General features: G+C 39.1%; 2 protein-coding genes across 11 annotated transcripts in view; one reads left to right on the top strand and one right to left on the bottom strand.

The window, feature by feature from the left end:
* The window catches only part of APAF1 (apoptotic peptidase activating factor 1), a 91,135-nt gene extending 89,698 nt beyond the window's left edge, over positions 1 to 1,437 (bottom strand). For 2 of the 7 annotated variants that reach the window (XR_007771437.1, XM_050934524.1), the window contains exons 1-2: positions 1,157 to 1,433; positions 765 to 844 (exon numbers count right to left, since the gene is read on the bottom strand). The gene's annotated coding sequence lies outside the window, so the exon portion shown is untranslated. Of the gene's footprint in view, positions 1 to 764; positions 845 to 1,156 lie in introns of all 7 variants that reach the window. The other 5 variants (XM_050934547.1, XM_050934538.1, XM_050934523.1 and 2 more) reach the window with 5 other exon arrangements.
* A 62-nt stretch (positions 1,438 to 1,499) lies between these two features.
* On the top strand, positions 1,500 to 24,430 carry IKBIP (IKBKB interacting protein). 4 transcript variants are annotated; one of them, XM_050935697.1, is made up of 4 exons: positions 1,500 to 1,589; positions 6,151 to 6,381; positions 9,138 to 9,255; positions 13,141 to 14,452. In XM_050935697.1, exons 2-4 carry the CDS (start codon positions 6,194 to 6,196, stop codon positions 13,975 to 13,977), a joined length of 1,143 nt encoding a protein of 380 aa, XP_050791654.1. In that variant the 5' UTR covers positions 1,500 to 1,589; positions 6,151 to 6,193; the 3' UTR covers positions 13,978 to 14,452. The 4 variants fall into 4 exon arrangements, with proteins under 4 accessions (XP_050791654.1, XP_050791655.1, XP_050791660.1 ...); XM_050935698.1 differs by having other exon boundaries at positions 1,514 to 1,589; positions 6,183 to 6,381; XM_050935703.1 differs by lacking the exon at positions 13,141 to 14,452 and adding an exon at positions 22,256 to 24,430 and having other exon boundaries at positions 1,523 to 1,589; positions 6,155 to 6,381.
* Positions 24,431 to 24,640: the final 210 nt, after the last annotated feature.

Raw genomic sequence — 24,640 nt, 5'->3', positions numbered from 1 at the left:
AGTACTGAAGTAAATTAATCAGCGGTCTACTTAGGGCTGGCAAATTCTGTTGCTACAGGCTCCCCCTACATTAACACAACGTACCACCCCTTGGTTTTCAATACTACGTAAGTATGTTTAAAACAAATCATGAAATCTCTTAAATCAAAGTTTGGGCCTAAACTACTTATTTTAAATTTAAAAATAAGTAAATAATAATTTAATTTAATTAAGTAAATACTAACATATGTTCTAAGTCTCCCCAAAGAGATAGATAGATCTTTCAAATACTTAGATTTCCCTATTATGCCAGCTTTTCAGGAAGGAATCAGGCATGTACTAAACAGAATACACAACTGTCCAATAAAGACAAAATAGTTCCTATTTATTCTCATGTATAATAAGTACACTGAAGTAATACAAAAACCCAACCAGCATTTTCTTGCAAGTGATTACCACCACAAGGGTTAATTACATATACCATGAAGCAGAACTCCAACTAAAATAAAACTCAGACTGAAAAAAAAATATCCAGGCAAGAAAAACTGTCTCCAAAATATAAAGAGAATTCAAATGCATCTCCAGACACGCACTAACGATTCATGTGAGATAATTTAGAAAGACGACAACAACCGCTATGTGATCTCCATACAACAGATCAGCGGGACCACTTCAGCTTCAGAGGTGCCTATCAATAGCACCCTCCAGCCCCGAAAGAACAAAGGCGACTTCCCAGGCTCAGTTCGGCAACCCCCCCCAGCCCAGCACGTGCCAGGTGCCGCTACCTCATCGATCTCCAGGGGCGTTTGGCCGCTGCAGAAGCTTCGTCCTGCTGGGTTCGGCAACGGAGAGGGTCCGACGCCTCCTACAGGCAAGTCGTGGAAATACGAAACTTAACGCGGCCGCACAACTTTCCCCGGGGGTCGCTCCCCGCCGCCGGGCCCCGCGCCGCACAGGTCCCTGCGCGCCCGGCGAGTGTCAACGGGGTCCCTGACCGCCAGGCTACGGCGCCAAAGGAAAAATGAAGCTCGTCGGCTCCCTTCATCCCGCCCCATAAACACTCACAGCCAGAGCGGCAGCAAGTGGGAGAGGCCGCTGGGCGGCAAAGCCCGCTGCACCCCCGCAGCCCACCCCGCCCTGCCCCTCACGGGGCAGCTGCGGGCGGGCGCGCGCTTACCTGGCCGGCAGCCCCTGCGGCGCGCGGAGTAGGGTCTCAGGGAGGCCAGCGCCGGCTCAAAACAACAGGTCCGGACGGGGCAGGGGCAGGGGCAGGGGCAGGCACGGCGCCGCCAGCGCGGGGAGAGGCGCCCGGGAACCAGCGGCCACTTCCTCCTTCTGAGGGGCTGGGAGGCCGGGACTGAAGAGCAGCCCGGCAGGCGCCTCCCAATCCCCAGCAATGGGCGGCCGCGGCACAAAGCAGCAGACTCCACGCCCATCCCTAGCCGCCGGGGGCTCGCGCTGGCTAGACGCGCCCCGTGCCGTAGCCCAGAGCGCGAGCGGCGGGCACGCGCCTGACGTGGCGCGCCCGAGGCTGCGGGGAGCAGCAACCGCCGCCAGGGGCGCGTGCCCGGAGCCGAAGTTTGTTTGAGGCGGAGTGTCCCGAGCTAGAGGTAACGGGGATCGGGGTGCGGCGGAAGGGAGCTGTGGGAGCGCGGGACGGGTCCGGGGGCACTGGGCGGTGAGGGCGCTCGAAGGGATGAGGAGATCGGGAGAGTGATGGGGTGGGGAGCGGTGTGGCTCTGTGAGGTGCCCGCAGTGGGGCTGGGGAAGGAGCGATGGGCGATCCCGGGGGTGACGGGAGGCTGCTGGGTGGCGGCGGGGCCGTTGGTGACTGCGGGGCACCTTTCAGCAGAAGAGGCTCCGGCCACTGAATGGCTTTGTGTGACTGCTCGTTTGCCCGCGGCGGTCCCGCGAGGCCCTTGCTATCCTTGAAGCTGAGGGCTTGTTTTTGTCTTGAAAGATTTTGTCACTTTTCACTTTCCTTCCGAAATTCGGTTTGATTTGAAATTTCTTGTTCTCTGCCCAAAGCAACTTTTTACACGTTCAAAGAAAATCAGTTCTGACATTGTTGTGCTGTGAGAGGGGATTTTTTTTGTTTTCTTCATGCTTCACAGGGACACTTCTTTGCATTTTTGTAACTCACAAACATTTATTTTAAGCTTCATATTTCTGACGGACTTAGCCCTTAAGAAGTACCAAATGAAGTAAATAAATAGCTGTAGAATGGTTAGGGTTATTCATGGTTATGGACCGGATTTATGGATGTGGATTTATGTGTGAGCTTGGCTAGCTCAGTTGGTAGTGCATCAAACGTTTAATCTGAGAGTTCAGGGTTTAAATTCCTGGTCAAATCAAAAAGGAGCCTATCCTCATGTGGTAGCCCCCAAGAACTAAAGAAGACATCTTTTAAGGATGCTATTTGATATTACTCTGGGGGCAAGGATAGTTTAGTGGTTTGTGTATTGGCCTGCTAAACCCAGGGTTGTGAGTTCAAACCTTAAGGGGGGCACTCAGGGATCTGGGGCAAAAATCAGTACTTGGTCCTGCTAGTGAAGGCCTGGGGCTGGACTCGGGGGGGAGGGGAAATGAAATTTTCCCCTAAAAAATAATCCCAACCCAAATTCTATGATTGATATGAGTCAGTTCTAAGTCTGAGGTTTTTAATACATCATGATCCTGAAAGTCTAGACATGCGTTTTGTTGCATTGGAAAGTAGAGATTGTCAGCTTACTGCCTAAACCCAACAAGACTTGCCTTTAGCCTCCAAAAAGATCTGAGATATTGGACTTTAAAAAGGTGACTTATTTCTAAACCAGCTTTTAAAATAAACAGTCACACAAAAGGAAATGAAGAATTAAACTCTCATCTGCTAGTAGCTTCTACACTACTAATAACTTCCCATTCGAAAAAGAAAAATAGTCCAGTTCTAGAGGAGTGCCTCAAAAATACAGGAGTTTATTATGGAAATATTAATGCACCAGTTATGTACCCAGCAAAATGGAGAACAAGCAGATATTTGATTACCATTTATTTGATACTCAAAATACATCCACCTGCAGAAAAAAATGTGCATCCCTGTCCACTTTTTTTGACTGGTCTGTTAAATGTGTAATTCACTCAGTTTAATAAGATCATTAGAAACAATAAGCCATAGCTGTGATGCTGCTCATTTTGTAATATGGTAAAGTGTCACACCCTGTTAAGTAGAGACATAACTATGTATGCACAGAATTTCCTTTTCCCCTACCCCCACAGAAATGGGCTGCAGTACAGCTAGGGGGCACTGGACCCAGCAGACCCCAGTTCACACATAGAAGACACTGCTAGTGGGAGGGGGAGGGAGCTAGAGAGTTCCTGGCAGCTGCAGTTGCCAGCATGCCCTGAAGGAAGGAGAGGGCAGCATGCAGGAAACTCCATGCAAGCCTGGGACCGAGCATCAGGCTCTTTCTCCCTCTGGATCCCTGTGCTTGGGGGGCACAAGTGGTGGGTCTGAGGGGGAAGGAGATGCGGGTATCTGGGGGGAGGGAGTGCGGCTTTCTGGGCTAGAAGCACCCTGCAGCTAGGCTCTGGGGGGGATGGGGTTTAGGTGTATTGGCTGGGGGGCCCCCACAGCTAGGTGTGACAGGTTCTCCCCCTGGGGTGCCACCTGGAACTGGGGTACCACTAAGCCCCACCAACCTGGGCTCCCTTTACACTGTACTGCTGTGACCAGCCTGCCTAGCCCTCTCCCAGCACACATACAGGTAGGGACACACCCAGCTGCAGTACATACAGATACTGTGATCAGCTCTGCATAGGGATGCTACAGCTGAGGAACTGCCTAGCTACCAAAGCGCAGACTCCCCTCTGGAGTGTAAACCCAAAATTATACCATCTTGCGCTGCACAGAGATCTGTACAGCATAAGCTCATGAAATTTGCCTCTCCCTCAATGTGGAGAAGGACATGCAAAACTTTCTGCCCCAAGTTATGACTCCCGCATACTGGTTTTAGACAAAGCAAAAATAAGTTTATTAACTACAAAAGATAGATAGATTTTAAGTTGATTACAAGGGGTAGCAAACAGATCAAAGCAAATTACGTAGCAAACAAACAAAACATGCAAACTAAGCTTAATATACTAAAAGGATTGGATATGAGTAGCAAATTCTCACCTGTGGGAGATAAGCTTCTTCTAGGACCTGTTGTTTTCTCCTAATGGCTCATCAACCTGATTTGGCTTTTCCCAGTCAGCCATCTAGACAGAGCATCTTTTGCCTAGTTGGCATTCCCCAGGTGTAAACACATTTGTAATACAAATAGTCAATATTCCTAACTTCAGATACAAAAATGATATATGCATACAAATAGGATAATCATATTCAATAAATCGTATCCTTTCCAATGATCTCACATGACCTATCTTGCATAAAATATATTATTATGTCATAATAATATAACTGTGAGGAATATGGGGTGCAGTGTTACATTGGGCATGGGGGGGAGGGGTTGTTAGTATCTGCCCCCTCGCCCCCGGCTGGGCTCAGGGGAGGTGGGGAAAGGGGGCAGAGAAACAGGAACTGGGTTGTCAAAGGAGGTTCTTTAACTCTCTACTCCTGGGAGAATTTTTGTGTGTCTGTATTTTATAGACATACTTGCTGACAGGTATTTTGAAATAAATTACCAAAATAATTGAAACTGGTGATTATGTAGTGTTATTTTGACAAATAAAATCTGCAGAATTTTAAAATATCGCATGCAGAATTTTAATTTTTTTTGGCACAGAATGCTCCCAGGAGTATACAGTAAATAATGAACCTGCTTTATGGGTGAACATACACCTCTACCCAACTATAACGTGACCCAATATAACACGGGTTCTCATATAGCGCGGTAGCAGCAGGGCTCCAGCAGCGCTCTTAAGGCCCCGGAGCTCCGGCTGCTGTGGGGAGCCCCAGGCCCTTTAAATCACCACTGGAGCCCTGCCGCGACTACCCCAGGGCTGCGGCAGCAGGGCTTGGGTGGTGCTTTAAAGGATCCAGGGCTCCGGCTGCTGTGGGGAGCCCTGGGCCCTTTAAATCCCACTGGATCCCTGCTGCCGCTACTGCAGGGCTGCAACAGTGGGGCTTGCCGGTGATTTAAAGAATCCAGGGCTCCAGCTGCTGCGGGGAGCCCCGGGCCCTTTAAACCCTGCTGGAGCCCTGCTGCTGCTGCTACCCTGGGGCTGCAGCAGTGGGGCTTGCTGGCGATTTAAAGGGCCTGGGGCTCCGGCTGCTGCGGAGAGCCCAGGGCCATTTAAATCACTGCTGGAGCCCTGCCGCCGCTACACTGGGGTTGCAGCAGTGGGACTTGCCAGCGATTTAAAGGGCCTGGGGATCTGGCTGCTGTGGGGAGGCCCAGGGACTTTAAATCACCGCTGGAGCCCTGCCACCCCTACCCCAGGGCTGTGGCAGCAGGGCTCCACCAGTGATTTAAAGGGCCTGGGGCTCCCCGCAGTGGCCAGAGCCCTGCCTCCCATACCCCGATATAACAGGGTTTCAGCTATAATGCGGTAGGCTCCCCACGACCGCGTTATAGCGGGGTAGAGGTGTATATAAAAAGTTATTATAGAAATATTCCTAAATTAGACCCCAAGGATGATTCACAGTCCCATATTTTCTGTGTCTTAAATGTTTATTCTCCTCTTTTGCATGTGAAAGACTCAAAGAACAGTAAAACAAATTAGTCGATCAAACATGAGAAATAGTGAAACTGACTAAACATAGTGCTGTCTTAAAAAAAAAAAAGTCTTCTAATCTCTTTTACTTAACAGTAATCTTAAGAACATCTTGAAAATTCCAGATGCCTCTGCACCCTGAGGGAGTTGAAAGTTTTCCTGGACAATTGCCATCAGCTTATGTAGAATCTAAGCTTTCATTTTTTTAAAAGACATTAAATCTATAGTCTTAGTGCTATGGAGAACTAGACAATTTCTGCTAATCCGAAAGTATGGAAGGGGATAGCTATGTAATGGAAAAATGAATAGTTATGGTGACATTTTCTTGAAAATTATTAATGTAACTGAATAAACATCAATGTGGTAGATATCGGCAGGAAGCAGTTAATTTTTAGTGCAATTGCCTAACTGCGTATTTTGGGAAGTCTCTCTGTTAATTTGGAAGGGGCTAAACATAACTCATTTTGCTTTCTTCAGCTAGATCTCTGCTTGGTTTCTGTTTCCTAAAGACTTTCTTAAAATGTCTGACATGAAGCAAAGAAAGAAAGCTGTTCCTTCACAGAAGCACAATGAAGATCCACAAAAGCAGAGCGGTGATGGAACAATCTCAAGTCCCAGGAGCGGCAGCAGTAGTCAGAATTCCTTTTGGATAGACTCACAAACAGCCTTAAATCTACTTTCCCTTGTTGCTTGTCTACTGCTGACCTGGTAAGTGATCCTCTAAAGGTAACTGGATACAGTTCATTTCACACTTTCAATTTTACTCTTTCTGGTTTCGTCCATGTCATATACAATGGAATCCACTATATACGACATTAGTAGAATAGTGTCCAGTTCTGGTGATCACAGTTTAAAAAAGATAAAAATAAAAATTGCATAATTTTGGTTCTGCTGAAACTGTCACACATCTGGGATAGGTATAGCTTATAATTTCTTAGTTTTTGCTCCAGACCTCAATCTCAACAGTCCATTATTACAGATGTTCTGGAGTTCTCACTTTAATTGCTGTACATTATTGTAACAAATAGTGCATTATAAAATCTATGTGAGAGAAAATATTCTTCTACATAAATTGATTCCAAAAAGAGGATACCTGGACAGCCTGCACTATCCCCATCTTGATTTGGGATTGATAAGCTTCCAGCAAATTAAGCTTCTTTTGCTGCCATGTTAGCACGCTCTCTGTTGTTTCCTATTTCATCCTGGTTCAACTATAGTGGTGCTGCTTGCCTACATGTCCCCATCTGCAATTTCATTGTATTAAGACTGTAAAGTATTAACACAGTGTTACATACCCAAAGTACAATCCTGACAAATAAATAGCTGTGTTACCCCTGCCCTGTAACCTGGGGTGCTCTTTACGCTGCTTTGCTGCTGTAACCTCCAGTCTGGACTGCTCACAAACAGCCTCCAGCATGTAAATCACTAACAGCTATGCCTGTGTGGGAGTTCCAGCCAGCCACACCTTGGCTCTCACCAGCCTAGGGTATAGTACAGGGTGACCCCAATACACTCCCAGTCTTAGATTTCCCCCCAGAAATATATGCCCTGTACTGTGCAGCCCTCTCCTGGGCAATACAAGTATGTTAAGTCTATTATTTCTTTAAGGTAAAAATACGATTTTTTAAAATTTCAAATTGTCAGATATTTCAGTTTAAACACATTGGATTAGATAAAACAGTAAAACAAGTTCATTAACTACAAAGAGAGAGATTTTAAGTGAATCCAAGTAATGAGGCATAAAAGTCAGAAATGGTTACAAGAAAAAACACAACTCATGCCCAGCTTAATAAACTAGGTTAAATTCAAAGCAAAGTTTTTCTCACTATATGCCCTCAACAGTCTTAGTGGCCAAACTTTTTAGCCAGGATACCTTCTTCTCTTTAATGGCCGCTTCCTTTGTCCCTTCTTGTGTTGTGAATCAATAGAAAGAGAGAGAGAGGAGGGGGTCCTTTTGTGACATTTATTTCTCCTTTTTATAGTGTCAGTCCTCCTTCTGGAAAACATTTCCAGCTGAGATTCAGGAGACAGAGGCTTGGCCTTCACTACAGACTTGTCAGTATAACTACTTCGCTTAGGATTGCAACATAGTTTTACCAACCTAACCCCCGGTGTAGACAGCACTATGCAGATGTGAGGGCTTCTCCTGTCAACATAGCTAACACCTCTCAGGAAGATGGAGTTTCGATGCCGACAGGAGAAGCTCTCCCTTTGGCATAGGTAGCGTCTGCTCTAAGGCCTATATCAGCACAGCTGCATCATGCAGCATATGTAAGGATATTCCCTGCTGATTTTTCCACCTGTTTGAACTCCCTTTGTCTCCCTTCCTGCCTGATGACTCTGTTTACTGCAGATTCTGTTTAGGCAGAGCACATATTCTTTTGTTTGAGACTGATCTGTTCGCCAGCTTCTGCTGTGGTTTGGAACGTGTCAATAACATTATACAGGAAAATAGTATAAACAATGCTGTTGCACATTTATCCAGGGCTATATTGACCAGAAAATTATGAGTTTATGGATAGTACCTCACAAAACCTCCTTTTTACTAAGATTATTACAATAGTGTGTGGACGTGGGTACATTCTCTCAAACCCATTTTATTACTATATGTTTAAGTTGTTGACTTGACAGAACTGGCAACCCTGAAACCTACCAAAAAAGATAATTTTAACTATTTTTTTTGTTGTTTAAGATAAATTTAATGCTTGAAAGAGGTGCTGGACTGAGAGCCTGGAGAATAAAGTCTGTTTCTCCACAGAACTGGTACATCACAGGCAGCAGCAATACAAACTTTCTCACAACCCAATAGCAATGGCTAAAAATAACACAAAATCAGGACTAGCTTGGCCCTTCCTAATTCAGAGCTCCCACATATGGTTTTGAGAAGTCTAAGAAGAAAGGCCCAATTATCTCATTTTGTTTAACTTGACTATCTAATCAGCTTAGGGTGACCAGATGTCCCGATTTTATAGGGACAGTCCTGATATTTGGGGCTTTTTTTATATATGGGCTCCTATTACCCCCACCCCCACCACCTGTCCTGATTTTTCACACTTGCTATCTGGTCACCCTACATCAGCTAAACCATTTAAAAAAGTAATTTTCTCTAAGGGTTTCCTTTCCCATAAAGGTACTTTTTTGTCCCACATATGTACATTAGGTCACAATGAAGCCGTTATGTAGGTTTGTGATAGCTAATTGAGTAGAACACACACACTCTCTCACACACACTTTAAATGCAAATTATTATTTTTTGTCCATTTCCTTATTTTGGTAATCTATAACTCCAATATGAAGACGGACCAAACTTGTTAAAAAAGCCCTGTTCTTTTCTAATGCTCTGATCATGCAGGGAGCTGTGTGAAGATAGAACGCCTACACTCATGTGGTGCTCCTTACAGGATTGAGGCCTAAAACATTTAATGCATACCAATTATATTCACTAATTTTTTCATGATTTACAGGTTCCTATTTCAGCAGTCAGGCCAACTTGCTCACATGGAAAAAAAGTATCATTTATTACAGCTGGAAGCTGGAAAATGCCAGGATATGGAAAATAAAGTTAACTTAATTTCTGAAAAGGTAATAATTGGAATTTTAATTTGAGAACTTATATTGAATATTATCTAAAATGTATTAGTTCATATTTATTTAGTCAAAGTTAACAAATGTGTTTTGAGATTACGGACATTTTTAGATGACCAGAATTACAATTTTATATCTCTGAAATTAGACCATTTTTGAATGTTTATTTAGTCATTGACATGGGAGTCAATGGGACATCTGATTGGCCATCAGATCTGGCTTCTGTTCTGTTCTGTTCTCAACTCTTAAGACTATGTTGCTTAATATCCCTTATATAAGTAAAAGCATGCAGACAAGTGGATGCTTATACTGAGATACTAAGATTGCTAAGGAAATTCAGACCTCATTGAAGTCAACTGTGTAACTCCTATCAATTTCAGTAAGGCCAGTATTTCATCCTGTGCGAAATAGCTACTTGAAAATGTTTCACTTTACTTATATTTTTGTTTTTCATTGTTGATCTCTTCAGGACCTTCAATACTGTTTTCATTTATAATTTCATAGCTAGAAAGTGCTCAATTTTTTTATTTTTTTTATCTAGAATATGTATGACATCATTCACCAGATGATTATAATCTTAAAGTATGTCAAATTTGGGGCTTAAATTTGTCCATCCATTAACCATGCATATTAAATAACTGTACCCTAATGTTTCTTTTCTAGAAACTTTTAAGTCCTCCCTGAAATTCATATGGCTCAATTTAGAAGTTTAGTTCTCAATATAGTTCAGCTACATACACCTGTACCCCGATAGAATGCTGTCCTCGGGAGCCAAAAAATCTTACCGTGTTATAGGTGAAACCGCATTATATTGAACTTGCTTTGATCTGCTGGAGCGCTGCTTTACCACTTTATATCCAAATTTGTGTTATATCAGGTCATGCTATATCGGGGTAGAGGTGTATTGTTTTAAAGAAATTTGGCAGAAATTCTTGTATGGTAAATTGGTCTTGTTCCCACTTCAGTCTGTCTTCTATACTACTAATTTAAAATCTTAAAACTGCTTGTCAAGGCTGATTCCCCACTCTAGCACTTCGAATGCAGAAGGTGGGGGTCCGCAAGGATTTTAAATTTAATACTGGCCACTCCAGGCTTGTATTAAACTCCCAAGGTTACAGCTTCTCTCTGACCTTGGATGGGTAGATGCTGCCATCATCCAAGTGCAAAAAACCCCTTTGAAACCAGAAACGTGCACTTGGGAATTCCTTCCTCTGAGGTATCCTCAAAGCTGTTTCACAAACACCCTTCCGCCCCTCCCCCCACCACTTCCCACCCCCGGGAAAGAGCTGAGGAAGAAAACAAAGAAAATTAGTTGTTGCCCCAACTAATTTAAACAGCATATGCACAAACCTCTTAGGACACCAAAACTCCAATCCTATTCTTAAAAAAAGGTAAATTTTATTGAAAATAAATCTGAAACTTTGGCTTTTGCTAGATTTAAAGAACCCACCTACAAAAATTAATCATCAAGAATAACCTTCTTGAGGTCCAGCTTAAAGGTTGCAAGCAAAACAAAAACATTTGGGGTTAGTACAGAGGAATCCACAAGCCAGTACGAGATAGAAATAAATCTAATTGCATCTTCCAAGACATTCCCTAATTTACATACATATCTGGGGTTTCAGATAAGCAATCTCTAGGTATGCTCTGATGGTTTTTCATACCTGGCTTTCAGCTTCTCACAGCATAGCTGCTCACTGTTCCCCTTTCCTGGAGAAGCACAACACACAGACAGAGGGAAGTTTTTTCCCATTTTTTTAAAGTTTTAGCCCTCCCATTGGCGCTTTTAGTCAGGTGCCCACTCCTTTCCTTATATCTGTGGGCTAGTTAACCCTTTACGGGTAAAGCAAGTAGAGAACAACCACCAAGAGGGATTCCATAGCCAACTGGCTGGCTGGGTGTCCACAAAAGGGAGCTATCCCCACTCTCTTTTATCACACTGCTGATATGCAGCATTGTGTTCTTTTCCTTTCATAATGTTGTGTCATCTGTTGGAAGAGTTAGTTTTACGCCAAGATCATTCCCTGTATGGTAGAGATGATGATGAAAGCATAGCAAACCAAGTGCCTATAGTGCCATTTTAGCATTGATCTTAAAATATTGTCAATCACGTAGGATGCAGTTTGAATCTATGTACACTTCAGTCTAGAGAGCTAACTGCAAACTTGGAATTTCCTCGTGTATGCAGGTTGGATAAAAATCAATGATTTTTTAAAAATGGGTTTTTTTTATTTAAATTGGATTTTTCTATTAAATTATAGGAAGTTTTTCTTTTTAAAAAAGTAACCTGTTTAAAATTAAATCTGAATTTAATATGAAATACATTAAGGCCTAACCTTATTGTAATATTTTATAACATTTAAATAAAAAATGAATATGCTAAATCCATGAGCCTCTATCAAAAACTTGGGAGTTAAAAACTGCTTTTCTGTGTAAAGAAAAAGTCAGGGGAAAAACATCTAACTTTTGAGGTCACGTTTTATAAATATAACAGGTAAGGGCTTGTTTTGTGTAATAAAAATAAAATGTATATGCTGTTGTGTTCAGTTAAATTCCAGTTACCATCCTAAGGCAGCTTGAAAGAAATCTTGTGCAAAAATTTCTTTATCTAGGTAAATAAGCAACATCATTCACCATTTTCTAAGACACTAAAAATTTAGAATTAATAAGAATCTGAAAATACTTAGCTACATAATTGCTTAAATATATATGCTTATAGTGTACCTCCTTGGTAGCAAAAAGATGTACCAAATCTAGTGTAATAGGCTCTATTTAGTTGTAAATAGATATTAAAGGTTATATCAACCAATCAGAATGCTTCTTTCTTTAGAAAATAAAGGAAGTACAAATGGAAAAGTTGATTAGAATAAATTATTTAAATTGAGGCCTTCCACTTGGTGATTTAAATAGCTGATTTAAATGTGTCCACCTTGCTAGTGCAGAATTTGGGTAGTATAATATTTTTACAAAAGAAAGTCCTATTGAGGAAATTGAAACAAAGGTTAGCTATCCAAGGATAATTGCACGTATTATACAGAAAAACATGAATAAATTTTCCCCTTCCCTGAAACTGTGTTGTAAAGATTATTTCGGTTGTTTCTAAACTGAAATATTCGTATGCTACCTTTAGAGCTTCATTTGTGCTCCTCAGTTAATCAGAGTATTACAAAACTCTCCTGTGCTCCCTGAGTGAAATTGTGGAACCCATTGAAGTCAGTGGCAAAACTCCCATTGACTTCCGTGGGTCTAGGATTTCACCGTGTCTTCTGCCTCAGTTTAGTGTATTATTTTCTTAGTGCTCTTATCTCCTGCTAGCTCACACAGTGAAGAACCACTAATATGTAACCCAGTGTCCGATTCCCTTTATGGTAGTGCATTGTGGAGACACTAGACTGCTGATGCTTTATCGCTTGGTCTTTTAGTAATACTCTTAATTGTGTGATTTAATTCTAGGTCACAATATTTGATTTGTATTTTGAAGGTATTTGTTCTAAGTTTGTTGCTCCATATTTTTACAGCAATAAGTTATGGCAGTTCATTTTTTATAAATAGAAACTGAGGTCCAGATGACTTGAATGTAATAACTCTGGTGCTGCATAACAAATTGACTAGAGTTACTAATTCCTAAGTAACAATACATGTGTGAAAACTGCCATAGAAATTCTCTTTATAGCTTTCACATGCCAGAATAAATTGGAACAATAATATTTTAAACATAAATTATGAGAGAAAATAGGAAGATTGAAAATGTGTATCAAGTCAGGTGGGATTTCTCCAAGAGACTGACTGAGCCTTATGTATATATTATACTCCCAGTTGTATAAGTGCTCTTCCAGTCTAATATTAAGTAGACATGGACATTGTTTTGTGTTACAAATGCAGCTTGAGTCTTCCGAAAGTATCCTGCAGGAAGCTACCTCATCCATCTCTATGATGACCCAGTTTGAGCAGGAAGTGTCCACTCTCCATAACATCATACAGGACATTCAGAACAGTGAGCAGACATTCTCTGAAAAGATGCAAAGCATTAATGACACATTCCAAAATGTTATGGACTCCTGGAAAAGAAGCCTGGATGAAATGAATGCAAACACTAGTAGCTTAAAATCCGAAGCAAAGTTCATACATACTGAAGTTACGGCCCATATAAATACTGCTGATCAAAATATGAAGTCTCTTTCAGAAAGGTTAAAAGATTTAGAAGACAGTACAATAAGAAATATTAAAACATTAAAAAGACAGGAAGAAGATGAACTTTCTAGAGTTGAACAGCTGCTGGAGTTGGATACAAAGACAGTTGAAAAATTAGAAGAAGAGCAGAATATTTTGTTAGCCAGAGACCTAGATTTGAGTCAGAAGCTTACAGACTATGAACCGAAAGTTGAGGAATGCAAGACCCACTTGCCAACAATTGAAAATGCCGTTCAGTCTATTCTTAGAGTATCAAGTGAGCTGATAGGTATAGAGAAAAAAATGGAAGATTTGACAATACAGGTGTTTACTATCGAAGATGAGATGCTGAAAACAGTGTCAAATATAATGGAAATGCAAACGGTTCTTGAAAGCATGCAGTATGACAACAGCATATTAAAACTGCAAAATGAAATAATTGTTTTAAAAGAAAAAGTTTTTGACATTACATTATCTTCAAATACAAGAGAAATACTACCTTTAGAATACAATCTAGAAAATGAACAAAGTCAGGGTGATGATCAATGAATTCAGACTCATTTTAATACATGTATATTACTTGACAGTATGGGCAATATAGCTCAGTTATGTTAATGGGTTTATAAACAAACAATAACCAAAAACAACTAGTCCAACAAACGTTAAATAGCATGTGTCTTGTCATTGATTTTTATTGACATTGGATCAGACCTTACATGCCTAAACTATCCTAGAGAGAAGAAAAAGCAAATGTAATGGGGTAGGGGGAACAGACAGACTATTTTTCATGTATTTTATGATTATCTTGAATGCCCATTAAGTTTTTTTATTAAAATGAAATTTGAACCAAAGTATTTAGATGAAAGAACATTTGGATATTAAATCAGAATTTTAAGCACAGTATTCTGTATTTAAATTTTATATTCATTCATTTTTTCTAATTATAGCTTTTTGCAAAGTTATATTTCATGCTTATGTATTAGCTACACTATAAGATATGAAAAATTAAAAACCTGTTTCTGAGCAGGTTCTGTGAATTGTAGTCTGATTCTGACATACCATATTGACCATGAAAACCAACAGTTTCATAAATTTGGTTCCATTCAGTAAAATTAGATCACAATTACACCTCTTTTGTGTTCTTGGTAAATGTAATGGAATTATTCCAGATTTACATTGATGTATTGAGAGCAGAGAATTTGACCAGAAGTCCATCAATGCTATTCCATACAGGAGATCCTAGTAGTCTACACACAGGTGCCCCAAAAAGAGCTGTAACTGTGATCTAATTTTACTTAGAAGAAAACTTTTGGATTATTCCAGTATCAGTTTAAATTCAGAAAGCGCTATCTTTATTAGGACCCTTAGATTTTGGGTCTACATCTAAAGATATTATTGTTTTCTCTACTGCCAACAATTTTAATAATTATTGGGGCTGTCAATTTAATCGCAGTTAACACATACAATTAACTCAAAAAAATTAATCACAATTTAAAAAATTAATTGTGATTAATCTCAGTTTTAATCGCACTGTTAAACAATAAAATACCAGTTGAAATGTATTAAATATTTTGGATGTTTTCCTACATTTTTAAACATATTGATTTCAATTACAACACAATAAACAAAGTTGACAGTGCTTAATTTATATTATTTTTATTAGAAATATTTGCACTGAAAAATGGCAAACAAAAGAAATAGTATTTTTCAATTCACTTCATGCAAGTACCATAGTACAATCTCTTTATCTTGCAACTTACAAATGCAGATTTTTTTTGGTTATATAACTGCACTCAAAAATAAAACAATGTAAAATCTTAGCATCTACAAGTCCACTCAATCCTATTTCTTGTTCAGCCAATCACTAAGACAAACAAGTTTGTTTACATTTACGAGAGATAATGCTGCCCGCTTCTTGTTCACAATGTCACCTGAAAGTGAGAACCGGCATTCACATGGCACTTTTATAGCCGGCATTGCAAGGTATTTACAAGGCAGTTATGCTAAACGTTCGTATGCCCCCTTCATGCTTCAGCCAGAAGACATGCTTCCATGCTGATGATGCTCATTTGAACAAAAAAAGTTTTAATTAAGTTTCTGACTGAACTCCTTGGGGGAAAATTGTGTGTCTCCTACTCTGTTTTACCCACATTCTGCCACATATTTCATGTTATAGCAGTCTCGGATGATGACCCAACACATGCTGTTCATTTTAAGAACACTTTCACTGCAGATTTGACAAAACGCAAAGAAGGTACCAATGTGAGATTTCTAAAGATCGCTACATCACTTGGCCCAAGGTTTAAGAATCTGAAGTGCCTTCCAAAATCTGAGATGAACATGGTGTGGCGTTTGCTTTCAGAAGTCTTAAAAGAGTAACACTCCATGCGGAAACTACAGAACACAAACCACCCAAAAAGAAAATCAATCTTTCTGCTGGTGGGATCTGACTCAGATGGTGAAAATGAACATGCATCGGACCACACTGCTTTAGATGGTTATCGAGCAGAACCTGTTATCAGCATGGACGCATGTCCTCTGGAATGGTGGTGAAGGGATATATGAATCTTTAGTGCATCCTGCACATAAATACCTTGCAGGGCTGGCTACAATGGTGCCATGCGAATGCCTGTTCTCACTTTCAGGGGATATTGTAAACAAGAAGTGGGCAGCATTATCTCCTGCAAATGTAAACAAACTTGTTTGTCTTAGCGATTGGATGAACAAGAAGTAGGACTGAGTGGACTTGTAGGCTCTAAGGTTTTACATTGTTTTATTTTTGAATGCAGTAATTTTTTGTGCATCATTCTACCTTCGTAAGATCAACTTTCATGATAAAGAGATTGCACTACAGTACTTGTATTAGATGAATTGAAAAATTTTTTACAGTGCAAATATTTATCATAAATATAAATTGAGCACTGTACACTTTATATTCTGTATTGTAATTGAAATCAATATCTTTAAAAATGTAGAAAATATCCAAAACTATTTAAATAAAGGATATTCTATTAACAGTGTGATTAATTGTGCCATTAATCACAATACATTTTTTAATTGTGTGGTTAATCTCAATTTTTTAATCACTTGGCAGCCCTAATATTCATGCCTCAGTGGAAGGGTGTGTTTGTGAGAGAGAGAGAGAGAGACACACACTTTACTTCCATTGAAGCATAGATAGTATAATTATTCACAATATAGAAAACCCTAATACAGTTAGGTGCTGACCCAAAATCCAAGGGTCCTTGCAAGGACAGCTCTTTGAGTTTAAACTGACAGCAGAATAGGAGAACTTCTGGATTACTGGTAATAAATTATGTACATTTAACACAATTTCTATATGCTGAACGAGATTCCCCTCTGAACTACATAATTACAAGCCCCCTTAAACTCACTAGTATTCCACCAGTATAAATGAGAAAATGTGGTCCCCTCTTGTGGTGACAGGTGAGCTTTGAAAATGCCAGATTGCAATGCAGAATACCATACCACTTTTACTAAAATATCCCCTCCTCTCCATTGAGATTTTATATTTGTTAATGAATTATACCAAAGTTGGTCTTTAAATTTCTCTCTCTCCTTTCCTTGGCAACAAGCAAGTGGCCTCCTCACTCCACACTTTACTGTTGACATTCTTAATATCATTATGACAAATTGAGATACCCTTATTCATACTGAATGGCACCATTCTGCATGAACACTGTCACTGAAGTCTGTAGGACTAGTTGCAGAGTTAAGATGCTTCTCAACCTGAGTACAACATTATTGTTAGTAGCCTTCCATCATTTCAGTTTTTGTGAGTTTACTGGCATCATTTCCTTGTCAGGTTTAACACATCTTCCCCCAGAATCTCCTTTTCCCATTTATACCTGCCCAACTTTCTGAAACAGACTATTTTTGTCACTCATTTTTCCTACCTTTTATTACTTAAATTTATTGCTGAACTATAGGGATCCAACTTTTCATGAAAAACAAAAATTAAAAAGTTAATTCCAAGACATTTATATTTCCTTAATTAATTTAAAAAGAAATTAGCTTGTGCCATCTATTAACCCCTTTTCATGGCAGTATTGCCAGGTTTTAGTCCTCGTGTAAGGCACTTGTACTTGGTGCTAATCACACACAGGATCTAACTTCCATTTAAAAATAAATCATTCCTTTTGAATGGCACACTGGTAGGCCTAAAGAAATTATGTGACTTCCAATATAAACTGTTGTATTCCAAAGTCAAAACACAACTAATATATAATCTCAGCTATCAGGAGGCAAGACTGTTCAAACTTCTCGCAATCAAGAGCTGCACTGGCAGCTTACTGGAGCCAGAGAGACGTGCCTAAGTTACATGAACATTGTAGCCGCCATTTTATTTTAAATGCAGAAATGTAACCTTCACAGATCTATTTAGATCAAACTGGAGCACTACACCCTGGGATTTGTTGTATGCAAAGGCCTCTCTTCTTATATTGAAGTTGAGGGCAGCGATAGGCTGAATTTTAAAACTCAAAGGTATGTCTACAGTGCAATTAAACACCCGCAGCTGGCCCATGCTAGCTGACTCAGGCTCACAGCGTTCAGGCTAAGAGGGTGTTTAATTGTGGTGTAGATGTTTGGGCTTGGGCTAGAGCTCAGGTTCTAGGACCCCACTATGGGGTAGGTCCCACACCTCAGGCACCAGCCTTAGCCCAAACTGTACTTAAACACTGCCTTAGCCTGAGCCCCACAAGCCTGTTCCAACTGGCACAGGCCCACTGCAGGTTTTTAATTGTAGCGTAGACATACCCAAAGTGTTCACACACTGGGTCTACAAACCACATTTTGACTACTTCAGATTTAAGACTCGGGATATCCAAAATGATAAGTGGCCTTGTGAGCTGCATATGCCCATAGAAGTTTTAGGATTAACTATGCATGAAACTGTTCTGGTCTCAATTTTCACATATGTATTTATTTTACATAGCAGTCTATAAAAATAATATCTAATAAAGAGTTAATGCTGCACATATATGGTATATTAAACCTATTTGTCCCCTTAATAGAAAAAAAATGTAATATACTTTGATGGTCACTTTTGTATCTATTTACTTTTCTACTCAATAAAGGTGTGTTCTCAAAGTTTCTCTGCCTCAGCTGGCACAAAGTCTACTTGGCTATGTAGATTGCTCTTCTCCTCTTTAACATTTTATGGGAAGGAATTTTTGCAATTAAACACAAGTTTGTATACTTTTCATACGTTTGATTTTTTCAACTTAGATTTTTCTCTTTCGTATAATTATTTTTCATTAACAACAGTAAGAACTGAAATCTCATTTTCAGCATCTTTACACTGTAGGTTTGGATCAACATAAATTCCATTGCAGGCTAGAATACGCAGTTGAACAGAAAGTAGTGGGCACTGGCTGTTACAGAGTTCTTAGTCTAGTAAACCAATGGACTTGCCTGAAAATCTAAAGTTTGGGAATCACAGGCTATACCAAATGATCCTGTGTTCACAGGGGATGACTAAGGATCTTGACGAGAGATGAAATTCTGCTTGCACTGAATCAATAGGAGTTTTGCCATTGACTTCCATGAGGCCAGGATTTCACACTAGGCCTTTTCAGTCTGCTAAGTATGAATTTGTGAAAATGAGATGGTAATTACAGCCAGAGAAACTAGACTTTTGTCCCAGGATAAAAAGTACATTAAATAGTTTGTTAGGGATGAAGTGGGGTAATACTCACTGGCATGGGTTCGCTAAAAATTAACCACATCCTATACATTTGACCAATTTAATAGAAAGAACAATAAAGAGGGTAGTTCAGTCTGTAAATTTCAGTTTGGGGTTTTATCACACAAGCAGCTGTTGAACAAGATACTAAATGTGGATATAATTAGAAATAAAGTTAAAAACAATGTCAGCATTAGTGCTAAAAAAGTCAGCTGAATCAAGAATGGCTGGCAGACAGCTGTCAGAATTATACATGGGGCCCATATCCACTAAAAATCACAATAATTAGATAAAAATTACAGTATCAAATTTATTTTAACTTTTAATTCAATAAAAACCTATTTGAATGTTTTCCTGTGCAATCCAAGTTGCAGGATTTCCAGCTTGCAACAGAATTCAGCTCCTGTGTGCCTCAAATGTAATCATCATTATAATTCATATAACCCCAACAGTGTGCTTTTACAGACAAGTAATAGACAAGAGTTTACAGACAAGGGAAAGACAGCCTTAATTTTCAGTGTCAGCTCCACAAGGGTATAATAGCAAGTGATGCAAGTCTGAAAACAAAATACTCATTTGTAGCTGTAATGGGATGTCAGGGCCCTACCTGAAGTATGCTCTTAAGGTCAATTGCTATAGATGTTTACTGTTGTCTTCTAATCAATGTTACTCCTCTAGATTGTAAACTCTTTAGAACAGACACCTTCATTCTTTGTCACAATTAATAAATTTTACATTGCTGTGTAGACAGTGTTGTGCCATCAACAACTTTCTGTTCCTTCTACAATCTACATAATGTGTGCTACAAAATACTAATGCACAAATACTTTAAAATATATGCACACAAATATCTTGGGCCCCAATCATCCTTTTGTACAACTATCAGTGTTAAGGGGGACACTAATACCAATACTCTATTGAGCCCATAAATAGGAGTCTGACATACATAGTATCTTGTCCATTTTTACATTTTTGAAAGAGATGGCCAATAGAAAAATTGGCATATAGTAAATCACCTTGATAAAGATTCACTATAAATAAAAATGTCTGCTAACTCTAAGCGCGTCCTGTTTCAGTTGCATAATAGCCATTTTCTACTGTTACACTGTAACGTTAGGGGAATATATTTTGTTACCTTTTTAAAAGACAGATCCCATTTTGATGTGGGCAAAAGGTGACAAAAGATGGTCTTGACTTATAAACTTTTACATTGATTTAAAAATTGATGACAAAGAACAAGCACAGAACTGAACATAAGGATTTGTGTAAAATTAATTTGTTTAGGCTGAAAGGTAGTGACAAAATGACCTTCACATATTCATATGAAATCATAAATTGGCAAAACAGAACCTCATATCTTCAGAGTCCTTGACATCTTCAAATTTTGGGATCTCAGCAAATGAACATCACCTTTGTCTATGACTTTGGGAGTGGGGGATGTATGGTATACCCAGGCTGCAAACAGACCAGTCAAGATACTATAGACACCAGACTGATCATTTCCTAAGAAATTTCTGCTCCTACACTCCCGTGTGTGTTACATGCTATCAATTCTGTTCTCTCTCATCTTCCTTTTGCCTTCTTTCTAATTGTTTCTAAACTTTGCCACTTTTGGAATTAATTTATGATTTCACCATCATAAGCAGCATGACATGCTCTGATAGCAACCAGCTGTTTTTCAGCATGAAGAAAAACCAGTGGGAGGAGACCAGAAAATGCCAACTGGATTTCCTCTTGGACTGGAGAACTAAATCATAGTCTACAGACTAAAGTATACCTGTTTGTAATCAACATGTCTGCATAGTGTATCCTGCCTCACCCACAAATAAAGTGGTATATGGCAGAAGATTTTCCTCTCATCTCATCTTTTGCATGTTTGTCTGAAGAGCAGGAATAGATCTTTTAAAAAAATCTGCTAAGACAAAACCCAAGAGTGGATTGAATCTTCTCTCATTAAGCTAACTTTGAATATGAGCAGGAAACTGTTTAAACTATGTTTTCCCTCTGAAGGATTTTGCTGAATATAGTTTAAAAATTTGCCCCAAAAGAATAATCATTTAATTTTTCAATTTGAAGTCTTTATATTTTCTGTTTTGTTTCTTTTAGTTATGTGAATGTAATAAATGCTCACAAGAATTTTTTATGCTGTGTTTGCTCTAGTAAAAACAGGATAGAGTCCCTTTACAGAAAATTCATGGATCACAATTAATTATTTTAAGTGGATGTCTTTCTAAAAGATATGCTATAGCTCAAACAGAAGTTATGGGCTTAATGCAGAAATTACTAGGTGAAGTTCTGTGACCCATAATATGCCAGAGGTTAGAGCAGAAAATCATACTGGACCCTTCCAGCCTTAAAAATAGGAATAGATCTTTTAAAAAAATCTGCTAAGACAAAACCCAAGAGTGGATTGAATCTTCTCTCATTAAGCTAACTTTGAATATGAGCAGGAAACTGTTTAAACTATGTTTTCCCTCTGAAGGATTTTGCTGAATATAGTTTAAAAATTTGCCCCAAAAGAATAATCATTTAATTTTTCAATTTGAAGTCTTCATATTTTCTGTTTTGTTTCTTTTTGTTATGTGAATGTAATAAATGCTCACAAGAATTTTTTATGCTGTGTTTGCTCTAGTAAAAACAGGATAGAGTCCCTTTACAGAAAATTCATGGATCACAATTAATTATTTTAAGTGGATGTCTTTCTAAAAGATATGCTATAGCTCAAACAGAAGTTATGGGCTTAATGCAGAAATTACTAGGTGAAGTTCTGTGACCCATAATATGCCGGAGGTTAGAGCAGAAAATCATACTGGACCCTTCCAGCCTTAAAAAATTATGAATCTATGTTATAACAGTAAAAGGAGAATTCTAGTAATGCATATGAGCCTGTTGCCTATACTTATGTTGAAAAATGGAGTTATTCAGTGGAAGTCTGGGACACATGCATTGTGGCAGAAATACTGTTCTCTAAAGACCAAGGTCCATGGATCCATCACCGTTGATTAAGATTTCAGAACAGAAAGATATTTAAGTGAAACTTAACTGCAGTTTTGACATGAACTTATTAGTTAAAATCTTGTGCTTATCTTGTGAAATACTTTTATTTGTATCTCCCTCTAGTGTGAAAAGACTCAAGACTTAATGGAACAACTGGAAGCTGTTCAAATAATTTCTCATGTTAAACATCTACAAGAGGATCTCCATGGCATGAAAACATGGTCTAAGAGCATAATCCGAAAAAAAGAACTAATGCAGGAGAACTTAACAACTCTTTTTCATGCAGTTTTAAAAGTTGAGCAGAGTACAGCTTCTGTAGCAAAAGATGTATCTCTAAAGATTGCAACAGTAAAAACTGACATAAGACGTATTTCAGGTCTAGTGTCAGATGTAACCTCACTGACTGATTCTCTGCAAGCACTAGAAGATAAAGTAGATAAAGCTGAAAAGAAGACAGTACAAAATATAGGTGATCTACTTACAAGTAGCATTGACCGTACTGCAAAGCTACGAAGTTCTGCCTCTGATAACGCAAAAAGAATTGAACAGATTAAAATCACATTGTCTGACCTGAGAGGTGATTTCAACAAACATTCAGATAGGCTTTTAAATCTGGAAAGTACCAGAGCAAAAGTTCTGAAGACAGTTACATTTGCAAATGATTTAAAACCCAAGGTGTACAACTTAAAGAAGGATTTTGCCCGTTTGGAACCAATGATAAATGAGCTAACATTAAGAATAGGAAGGTTGGTTGATGATATATTACAAAGAGAGAAAGAAATTGTTTTCTTGAATGAAAAACTGTCCAATTTAACTACAGTTCAGACTGAGATCAAGGATATGAAAGATGAAATAACCAAGATTTTAGATATAAATTAATTACTTCCTGAAACTATAGATGGCCTAAAATGCAGTAGCATTTGAAGAGCGATAACCTAATCAAGCTTGGTACTAAGACACTGAAAGAGAGGTGTAATTTAAAGGCTTCTTTTCAAAGCATACTGAAACAAATTTAGAGGTCAATCCTCCTTCTTTTGAAGTGACAAAAGTCTCATTTACATCAGAGGGACCCAGATCAGGTTCTTAGCAAAGCAGGGTTTTTTTCATAACTAAAGTAGAATATTTTTACATAATTTTAAAAATGTAAACGATTTAACTGATATTTTTGTTCTTACCTACAAGTTTGCTTTCTTGTCTCAGATAGGCCTACAGATTGACAAGTGGGTCTTCAACCTTCCCTACTGCTTTGAAGTCAGGGATAGAATTGTGGATTCCAGATTCAGGCTTAAACACAAGTTCACAAAACTGTAGCTTCATTTGATTTTCCCAAAATGTCTGGGGTTTCATTTTTATTTTAAATCAATCAGTGTGTTATGGATATAGAAAGGAGTAATGGCCAGAAATAAATTAGTGTTATCTCTGAAAAGGGAAGATGGTTAGACATTTTCCATGTTAAATGCACAAACTAAATGGAATCCTTTATTCAGGACTGTAGTCACAACAGAGTGGAGCTCTAGGATTTCTTTCTACAGCAGAGCAGAACTCTGTGTAGGGACAGTGTCGTGAAAGAGGTACTAACCCTAGCAGAGGGCCCTCATTCCAATGTCTTTGGGCTCCCTGTCTGAGAGGCCTCTGCTCTTCGTCCCCTACATGCACTATCACTTGATCTGTAAAAGTGCTAGATTGAAGACCAAATTTAGCACAGGAGACATTGTCTAGGCTCAGAAACATCAAAACAGCCCCCATCTGATGTGATATTGCTCTGGTAAGAGAGAAGCATTTATAGAGCCATTGAGATTTGAGAAGGGCAGGTAAGAGTAAGAGATGGAAGAGGTGTACTAAAGGCAAGAGAATGTGAATAGATGTACCAGAGGCGAGGAAATAAAAAGCCATGGTATAAGAACAGCAATGTTTATGAAGGAAATAGATTGAGAGGTAAGGTACAGCACTTGAGAAAATCCTTGTAAGACCAAGTCACAGCCAGAAGTCTTAGGGAATGTTAAGGCCCCCATAACTTGATTGTTTAGCAGTTAGTAAGTGCTAGTTGACTTTTTTTGAAGTTACTATATATGGATCCATTGAAAATTCCAGTCATTCTCCCCCTATATTTTCATCCTGTTTCCATTGTCTCTGTCTTTTTTATTCCATGTCCCTTCCCGTATGGTTGCTCCATCTAGCTTTTTCCTCTTTCACTGGTACCTCCCCACTACTCTGCTTCCCTTATCTTTCCTTCAAATAATACTCTAAATAAGTTGGTTATTTTTCCTAAAGTCATACAATAAATTATTTTGAAATGAAGGTTTTCATTCTTTGACCCACTCCAATCAAAAAAATGTCATTGCTAGAACAAACACACACGATCAAAACACAAAAAACATCCTTGAAACAACAGGTAAAAATATAAAATACCTGGGTTTGTTTGACTTTGGGGAGTTCCCATCTGTTGATTTCTTGTGCAGCAGTTAGGTTCTCTTCTCTATAAAACCAATCATATATGTAGAAATCACC

Source organism: Gopherus flavomarginatus, chromosome 1, assembly GCF_025201925.1.
Source record: "Gopherus flavomarginatus isolate rGopFla2 chromosome 1, rGopFla2.mat.asm, whole genome shotgun sequence".
Classification (NCBI taxonomy): Eukaryota; Metazoa; Chordata; order Testudines; family Testudinidae; genus Gopherus; species Gopherus flavomarginatus.
The sequence above is the reverse complement of the archived record's forward strand: the minus strand, read 5'-3'. Positions and strand labels throughout refer to the sequence as shown.